At 33.2% G+C, this 9,843-nt stretch overlaps 2 protein-coding genes across 4 annotated transcripts in view; one reads left to right on the top strand and one right to left on the bottom strand.

Annotated features, from left to right (window-relative positions):
- Positions 666 to 5,115, top strand: LOC107624231 (heterogeneous nuclear ribonucleoprotein R). 3 transcript variants are annotated; one of them, XM_016326716.2, is made up of 9 exons: positions 666 to 821; positions 1,591 to 2,115; positions 2,238 to 2,354; positions 2,438 to 2,578; positions 2,665 to 2,841; positions 3,285 to 3,489; positions 3,581 to 3,759; positions 3,869 to 3,963; positions 4,566 to 5,115. In XM_016326716.2, the coding sequence occupies exons 2-9, from the start codon at positions 1,627 to 1,629 to the stop codon at positions 4,705 to 4,707; spliced, it is 1,545 nt and encodes a 514-aa protein (XP_016182202.1). In that variant the 5' UTR covers positions 666 to 821; positions 1,591 to 1,626; the 3' UTR covers positions 4,708 to 5,115. The 3 variants fall into 3 exon arrangements, with proteins under 3 accessions (XP_016182202.1, XP_016182208.1, XP_020970936.1); XM_016326722.2 differs by lacking the exon at positions 666 to 821 and adding an exon at positions 1,021 to 1,048; XM_021115277.1 differs by lacking the exon at positions 666 to 821 and having other exon boundaries at positions 1,567 to 2,115.
- LOC107624223 (3-ketoacyl-CoA synthase 1) overlaps positions 8,035 to 9,843 on the bottom strand; it is a 4,039-nt gene continuing 2,230 nt past the window's right edge. Inside the window, exon 3 of the mRNA XM_016326707.2 lies at positions 8,035 to 8,926. Within this exon, the coding sequence (XP_016182193.1) occupies positions 8,212 to 8,926 (715 nt within the window). The 3' untranslated portion in view covers positions 8,035 to 8,211. The remainder of the gene's footprint in view (positions 8,927 to 9,843) is intronic.

The raw sequence follows: 9,843 nt of genomic DNA, 5'->3' as shown, positions 1-9,843 counted from the left end.
TATGATTGATTTCATAATATTTTAAAAAAAAATTAAAAAGAAAAATATATATAAACTGTCACTAAAATATACTATGTTAGTATGGTTGACGCCATATCTTAATTCGTCGTAGAATAATATAATGAGCCGATTGAAATATCATATATATGTAGGCTTATATATACAACTCTAAAATAATGTTCATGAGACATGTAAGTTGTATCAATAAAACTATTTTATATAATAAAAATATTATTCGTACATCAAAATTAACTACTAATATAATTGTGTATAAATATATATAGTTTAATTTATTTTTAATATATATTTATATTTTAACATGTATTTTATACTGATGACTGATTTTGGTATATACATAGTTCAATATATAATAGTAATTACAAATTAGTTTATTACAAAACTATTTTATATAAATTTTTGTTCTTTGTTTTTTGGTCAGACTCTATAACTCTTATATCGAAATGCTAATTGGGTCAAATATAAGAATTTTTTGTGGCTTTTTCATTATTTTGGGTCATCATAGAAAGTAAAGTATCAACTCTACACATTCTTATGGGCTGAGGCTGAGGCAGAATCTATGGGCTTAGTTAGGAGAATTAGGTTTGAAAAACGCCGCAAAACCCAACCCGAAATTGAAGGCACCACTTTCACATAAAAACGCAAACACCACACTTTCTCTCACCATCGTGTTCTTTCTCTCTCTGTCTCGGACAACACTCTCTCTATCTTGAAGGGCATCAACAACTACAACACAGAAACACAGAACCCTCTTCCCTCTCTCCCTCTTCACACAAAAATCTCACATACAAATCACATACATGGTATGCAAAGTCACTTCCTTTTTCTCTCTAGTAATATTCTCTCCAATAAAATATGCCACCTTTTCTTCTTCTTCTTCTTCATCTTGTTCTTCTTCTGGGTTCTGGGTTGTGGAGCTCTCAAAAATTAATGCCCCACTTCACATACCCTTCTCTTCTCACCATTCTCATATATCTCATAATTCAAACCCCCAATTTACCATTAAAGGATCAATCTTTTCTGTTTTTTGGTATGTTTACTTCCCCCCTTTTTTATACCCATCTGTTATTCGCTTATTCCTCTTTGAATTTTGAGTATATATGTTTTCGCCCCTTTTTAGATTTTTACAAAAAAGGATTTTTTTTTTCCAATTTAGCTTGTGTTTGAATTTTGAAGCTTTTGAAATTTAGAAATTTGAATTTTTCATGTTTGGATCCAAGAATTTAACAGTGGAATTTGATTAAGAAACACAGATCGAGACTCCCTTTTTCATGTATTTTAGGTGTTTGTTAGAATGTTTCATTAAATTAGCTGACATCCCTCTTTTGAGCTTGAGATTAGCAATATATTTTGTGGTTTTAGCTTGAACATTTTAATGGTAATATACATTTTGTATGCATCTAACTATAAACCCTATGAAGTTATTTCAGTAAATAAAGGAAATTGTGTTGCAATTAGGTTCATTCATTTAGCATTTTTGTGAAAACAGTAAATGCTTCAGCTGGCCTTGTGTGTCTGTGAGTTAACCATGCGGCAACCTAGGTTCATTCAGTTCTTGTGATTATTGTGTAGACCTTCAGGTATTAGTGACAAGGATTTGAATCAATCATGTCGGAAGGTGCTGAAATCGATGAGCGTGTGGACTTTGATGATGAGAATTACATGGAAGAGATGGATGACGATGATGTCGAGGAACAATCAGATGGCGATGATGAGGATGATGATGATGATGGGGATGGCGATGATAATAATAACAACGATAATGCGAACGATAATGATGACGACGATGACGACGACGACGATGATGGAGTGGATGGACAAGGTGAGGAAAATGCTGAAGAACAGGAATATGAAGACTCGGGGGAGGAGGCTGGTGGGAAAGACCAAATGGCCAAAGGGGATAGAAGTGGCATTACCACTGGGTCCGAAGGAGATGGGCTGAAACCACCTTTCATCGATGAAGAAGAGAAACAGAAGCATGATGAACTTCTTGCACTGCCTCCTCATGGTTCTGAAGTTTTTATTGGTGGACTTCCTCGGGATGTTTGCGAGGATGATTTGAGGGAATTGTGCGAATCGTTGGGTGAAATTTTTGAGGTCAGAACTGCTTATGTGATGCATTTTGTTATGGTCTTATGGAAGACTCTAGTTTTTTGGCAAGTGAGAGAGAAAAGCTGAAATATCTAGTTAGAAGTTTATTTTTGTTGTTACTTTTTCAGGTGCGATTGATGAAAGACAGGGACAGTGGAGAAGGTAAGGGGTATGCTTTTGTGGCTTTCAAAACAAAAGAGGTTGCACAAAATGCCATAGAAGAGATACACAATAAGAAATATAAGGTATTCATGGTGCTTTCTGCAATCGATCTTATATGGTGATTAGTTTTGATCTTTTAATCAAAGTCGAGATTTTCCTGTGACAGGGTAAAACTTTGAGGTGTTCACTATCTGAGACAAAACAAAGATTGTTCATTGGTAATGTTCCGAAAACTTGGACTGAGGAGGAATTTAGGAGAGTAGTCGAGGGTGTTGGTCCTGGAGTTGAAGTCATTGAGCTCTTTAAGGTGCAGTCTTCAACTAATCTATGCTGATAATATATACTTACATATGTTGCAAGTCCTTTAGTGCTATTCGGTTGTGTTTATTGCAGGACGTTCAAAATCCTAGCAGGAACCGTGGGTTTGCGTTCGTGTCGTATTACAATAATGCATGCGCGGATTATTCAAGGCAGAAAATGTCAACTGCAGGTTTTAAGCTGGAAGGTAATACCCCAACTGTCACATGGGCAGATCCAAAGAATTCAACTGATCATTCAGCTGCTTCCCAGGTAAATTCCTTGATGAAGGTTGAACAGTAATATAAGTGGTTTTATATAAAAGGGAATCCTGTCACCCATAATAATGAATAATGAACTAATCAACTAACCATAAATTTACATATTTGTTTTGTTGGTTTAAATATGTTTTTAGTCCCTATAAAATATAAATATAGGACATTTTTTAATATTAGACACACACACATGGACACATTTTTGCCCTTGTTCCTTATAAGTACTTTAGAATATACAATTTAGTTTTTAAAATATTGCCAATTTCACTTTTGGTCCTTACAAATATTTTTTTAATTTTATTTTTCACTTATTATTAGATCTAAGTGGTAGGAGCAAAAAATCTAATAAAGAGAAGACGGACCAAAACAAATGTAAAAAACTGTAGACGGGAAAATAAAATCATATTTACACCTAGAAAACTGTTTTTTGGGAATTCTCAGGTTAAAGCTCTTTATGTGAAGAACATACCTGAGAATACTACTACCGAACAACTTAAGGAACTGTTCTCTCGTCATGGAGAAGTAACAAAAGTGGTCATGCCACCTAGCAAAGCCGGAGGGAAGCGTGATTTTGGTTTCATCCATTATGCAGAGAGGTCAAGTGCATTAAAGGCCGTAAAAGACTCAGAGAAATACGAAGTTGATGGTACTTCTTTATGATTCAAAGTTATAAACTAGGTTTCTGTCTGACTCATATGTTAAAACATACACCTCTTTGTGATGAATTGGAACTTCAGGCCAATTGCTTGAGGTTGTTCTTGCGAAACCTCAAGCTGAGAAAAAACCCGATATGGGTTACGGCTATAATCCTGGACTTGCACATCCTGGGTTTGGTGGTGCCTTTGCTGGAAATCCGTATGGCTCGGCAATAGGTGCTGCAGGAGCTGGATATGGTGTTGCTCCTAGCTTTCAACAGGTAATTACCGATCCACAATCAACTCTTTTGCTTCTTGATCTATTATATCTCCAGTATGTCCTCATGTTGTTGCATCTCATGTTATGGATCATCATCTACGTATGAGCAGCCGCAGCAACCAGTGATATATGGTAGGGGTCCAATGCCGGCTGGAATGCAGATGGTTCCGATGGTATTGCCAGATGGTAGAATCGGCTATGTCTTGTAAGTTATTACTACTCTTGGACTCAGGCATGTTTGAATTAATAGCTTATTGAAGTCCTTGTATTCTGATATGTAGTAACAAAAATTCTCATTTTTTTAATTTTTCAATAATCTTGTGAAAATGCTTATTTTTAAGAGTAAATGCTCAAATCAGTCTCTTAAATTTTGCATACGAGTCAAATTGGTCCCCCTAAATTATCTAATGTGCATCACGTTAGTCCCTAACCCAACATCATTTTGTTGCATCCTATGTGGTACTTAATAGTTCAATTCTGCCTGGGTCAAATTACACGAGGACGGAAAAAGGGTTACAGACCAATTTGATTCAACAGAAATTTGAGGGACTAATTTGACTCGCATAAAATTTTCGGGATCAATTTGAACATTTACTCCTTATCTTAACTTCTCTAAAAACACTACTATACATAGATTTTTTGTGTAGTAATAAGCCATATGGTCAAATGGGATAGTTTAAAATATGACTATTGACTTCCAAAATGTTTAAATAAACAAGTCATGGAGTGTTATTCAAAAAGGTCTATAACAAGTTTCATTTTATTTAGTATGATACACTGAATTAACTTCCATATTGGTCTTTGCAGTCAACAGCCTGGTGTACAGATGCCAGCACCTCGTCCACGCGGGCCTGGGAGGGGCAACAGTTCAGGGGGTCCTGCAGGAAGAGGGGGAGGCAGTGGCAATGAGGGCAGCGGTAAACGCGGTCGGAGGTATCAACCGTACTAGGCTGCAGTTACAAGTGATATGGCCATTTTCTTAGCTATGGTGAGAGGGGTTTGTAGAGCAAGAAACATGTAAACTTGTTTGCTATAAATACCTTGAAACCAAAACCCCCACTGCATAAAATATTCCATTAGTAGGGTGGAGGGGGGAAAAAAGAAAAGAAAAAGTCTATATAATACTGAAGATAAAGTTGTACCATTAGGACTATGATTCTGCTGTTTATTATTGATTGATCTTAATTCTTAGGTGAGTATTAGCTTTTGATTTTAACTGTGTATTGCTTATATAGGCAGCAGTAGAAAATGTTGATTTAGTTTTGACTTTTGATAAACTTCATGGATTTGTTGCTTTTGAGAAACTTCATGACCCTTTTAATTAATTAAGGCTATTAGAGTTTATTAGGCCTCTGTCTCTTCAAAGCTCAAACTCTAACATGTATGTATTTTTTATTTTTCTTTTTTTAAAGATAGTTCTTAAACTTTTCTCAAACATAGGAGTAAATTTATTTACTGTAATTTCTAATAGTAATTCTTTTTTTATGGTGCATAATCATCCAATATTTCTTTGCATATATGTCTTAGACTAACAAACAAGTCTCTTAATTGGATAATTGTTGTGACCAATTATCAAATAGTAATTAGACAAAAGTACACATGAAATAGTTTAGAATGAATAAAAATACACATTAAGATTTGTAAATATCAAAGTTTATTTGATTCATAAATTGTTTTTGATGGACAAAGATATATAACGGACATTTATAAATATCAAATCCTTTTTTTACTAAAGATAAGAGACTCGCACTCCAGCCTCTTAATTGAATATGGGGAGACTATGCTATTTGAGCTATAACTCATTGGCATAAATATCAAATCCTTTGTTATAAATATGGTATTTTGGTTTATAGAAAATAATTTCTTGGTGTATTTTGATATTTATAAATTTTTTGTTCATTTCAAAACCTTTCATGGGTACTTTTGTTATTTTTTTACGATCTAATGTTGAAAAAAAACGGTCTATACTCATCATACACAATATAAGGTGCACATATAACATTGTATATTGAAGTTGCAATTGCAAAAGATGACTAATAAGATTTCTTTTCCACTTGTCTTCCTTGTTTTACTCCTTTCAGGTTTAACTAATTTCCTAACACCCAATTTCCTTGTCTCACATCATTTTTCCAAACGGAACAAAAAAAAAAAAACTAAATGTGACTAACATCCAATTTTCTAGGTAGGTTTAGGTTCAATTTGACACAGGTCTCGGTTTTTTAAATGGATAAAAAATTAAATGAATTTTGTCTTAAAAAATAGATATTTTATTTGTTATCTGATTGCTAGTCACCATGACATATCCAAGCCTTCAATTTCTTACCTAGTTGATCAATATATGCTCACACCATATATTATATTGATCCTATATTTTAATTTCAATTGTATTCTTGTGTACCAATATGGTCAACTTCTATAAATGTTTAAGATTTTTGCCTTTTAGGTCTTTGGATCGTTTGAAAAACCTCTTTTCTAATTATTTTTTATCTGATCTTCAATCTTTTTTAATTGTAGATTAAAAATCCTCATTGATCCCAAATAGTATACACTATACAGCATGTGGCGAAGCGAGATGAAAAATATTGGGAGTTAGCCACTAATTTTTATTATGGGCAAAAATTAGAAAAACCTTCAAATTCATGAAAATAACTTTTTGAGTTTGGATTCAGGAGTTTAATAATTATGCATATATAGAAATTTGTGAAAATTTAATCTCATTGTATTTTTAACACATTTTTGGAACAATTCTAATGAAATATTTTTAGAACATTATTTTTAATATTTACAAGGAGTAAATTAATTTAGAATTAAAATTTGCATCAGAAATAATAGATAAAATGAAATGATACTTATTTTAAATTATGAAACACGTCGTCTACTCGACCTTATGAAGGCGGCGTATCCAACAAAGGAAATTGGAACCACAAATGCTTGAGCCTGACCTCATGAAAGCTCAAACTCAAGCAGAGGCACTGTTCATACCCTGACCCAAAACATAAGCAAAAAATGCCCAATCCAAAGATAGGCCTTCACCACCCACCCGACCTCATCTAAAGAAGTCAGGTTCGACATAGGCTCCTCCCCAAAGAGGTCGTGTTTGATATGAGCTGACAGATAATACTTGTTCAAATAAGTAACTGCTCATAAAATCTCCCAACCTACTTCTAGGAGCAATATCCCAACAACCCTAAGATAAAGGGACGGCTATCCACCAATAGTGGATCCACTCCAACGGTGATTATTGGCACATCACCTATAAATACACTGACACCCCTCAGATATCTCTAAGTTCCAATACTCTTAAACCTGCTTATCCCCTTGCTAACTTAGGCATCGGAGTGTCTTTACAGGTACCACCCCCCATTCTTTCACATACATAACTCAGACGGAGGCTCCCAGACGTAAAACAAGTCGGAGACTACCTTCTTTCAACATTCGGGCCTTTCATTCAAGCCCAATCATCCAGTTTTAGGTAAGCCCTGGAACACCTGGTATATCGGAGACTTTCCAAGCAAAGAAGTTTATTCTTTTTTTAGGAAACTAATGAAATCTTCCTTTAACTTTCCCTCTATATTGGCACCTACACTAGTTGTTTTCTCAATCTCATCGCTATTTGATAAACACTGCTCAACACTACTCCTTTCAATGTCCTACTTCCAGACACTGAATCTGTAAAATTTTCTACGAACCCACGCGTTACATTCTGGAGACAAACACATATAATCCATACTAGAGACGTGCCCATATTGCATAACTCAAATACTCGATCAATCTCACATATCTATCTAAGAGAGATTGACAAGTCTAAAGAAAAAAAGCAGAGACTAAAAGCAACTCCAATCAAAGGTTTTTACTTTTAATACTTATAAGAAGTAAACTAATTTAAAATCGAAATTTACATTGACATTGATAGATGAAATTAAACAAATCTCACTTTAAAAGGACAGTATCATTTTGAAGAAAAACCAATAAAAATTCGCAACATGTAATTTTCATAGAATAATTAAAAATAATATAAAATTCAAATTAAATTGAAACCAAACATTGGAGTGACAAATTTTAAATTTTATTTTAAATAACTGTTTAAGTCATATGGTTCAATAAGCGCTAATTTGACATTTTCTAGGACTCAATAAAATTGAAATAAAATCTAACATTGAAGTTGCTCTTATTTTATCTACCATGTCGTTACAAGATTGGATATACGTCCTTATAAAACAACTTTACATCTATAGGGTATCAAAATTAAATTTATATATTAATAATGTAATATAACTTAAATGCAAAACTTTTATTATTTGCTTAATCTTTGACAAAATATGGTGTTTACATAGCACAACTTTCTTCTTTAATTTGTTCTAATTGAGAACACATCCAAACAACTTTTCCAAACTTAAACGTATACATTAATATTAATACACTATTCACACTTAGATTAATCTATATATATTAATTAAGCTTTAGGAACTTGAACAGGGTACTTATCAATGGAATCATCCCAAGGGTTTCCCCTCCAATCTTGTTCAAGGTTGATAACTCTTAAGGCCTTCCAAACAGCACTATTGCATTTAAAACCTGATCCAAATGCAATTTGCCAAACCCTATCTCCTTTTTGAACTCTTCCCTTGGCTTCAGTATAAGCTAATTCATACCACAATGAACTACTTGATGTGTTTCCAAATCTATGAAGTGTCATTCTAGAAGGTTCCATATGCCATTCTTCAAGACTAAGATTCTTTTGTAATTCATCAAGCACAGCCCTACCACCTGCATGGATGCAAAAATGCTCAAAAGCATACTTGAAATTAGGTATGTAGGGTTTCACCTTGGCCCCCATTTTCTTTCTAATCAATGAAACTAAGAACATGAATTGTTCCGAGAAGGGTAGCACCATAGGCCCTAATGTTGTTATGTTTGTCTTTAGGGCATCGCCGGCGACGGCCATGAGCTCCTTCGCCAGGCAGACGCCGACCTTTCCATTTTGATCTTCTTTTTGATAGACACAATTATAGTTCTTGTCATCGGCTCCCTTGTGTGTTCTAACTGTGTGGACTAATTGGTACTTCGATCTACTTCGATCCGACGGCTTGTTCGACAAGAGGACGGCGGCGCCACCCATCCGGAAAATGCAATTGCACAGAAGCATGGAACGGTCATTACCAAAATACCTATTTTAGAAAGAATGCCCTAGTCAATAAATTGAGATAATTTTAAAGTAAATAATGATTTGATTTTTTTAAGATAAAAGCTCAAGTACACTTAATTTCACGTGAAGTTGATAGCTGACAATCGTTAAATGATTTAATTAATTTGACTAAATTTTTATCTAATAACTCTCAATTATTAACTTTGCATGGAGTTGATTGCGGATGAGTTTTTATTTTTTATTTTTAATGACGATGAGCATATAACTAATGGCCCCAAATCAACATCAAACTAAGAGAAAGATTATTAGCTTGGCTCTTATTTGTATCTTTTTAAAACTAAAATGTGACATTAAATCTTTAAAGCATGCATCACATTGACTCATGACGTGAATTTTTAGAAACAATTTTGAATATTATTAATCCTGATAATGACAAAATTTATCTATTTTATTAATGGGACAACATATATTAGGCTTCTAAAAAAAATTATTTTTGGTTGTCATTTATTTTATTTTTAGCAACGATTAGAATAGCCGCTAATATATTTACAACGTTAATTATCTTATATTTTGTTGTTAAAAAAATTTTAGTATGAAGATCTTTTTAATGGCTACAAAAAATATATAATTGCCATTATAACATATTATAATAACGGCAAATATATAATTACTGCAAAAATTAAATAAGACATATAGTAACTATTATATTATTGTCACTAAAATTTGTCACTAAAAATAACTTTTGTTGTAATGTTATATTATGTAAAGTATTTTACGCACGAAAAATTAAATTCACAAAATTAAATAACATAACAAGCGACAAAGAGATATAATCATTTATATGTGTTTTTTTTATCAATTAAATTTTTAGAATAAATAATTTTATGATATAGTATTAAAATTTTTATAACTAAAAAGTTTAAAGTTTGATTCTTGCAT

The sequence above is a fragment of the Arachis ipaensis genome, chromosome B02 (genome assembly GCF_000816755.2).
Source record: "Arachis ipaensis cultivar K30076 chromosome B02, Araip1.1, whole genome shotgun sequence".
NCBI lineage: Eukaryota > Viridiplantae > Streptophyta > Magnoliopsida > Fabales > Fabaceae > Arachis > Arachis ipaensis.
Note: the sequence above shows the minus strand (reverse complement) of the source record. Positions and strands in the feature narration are given on the sequence as shown.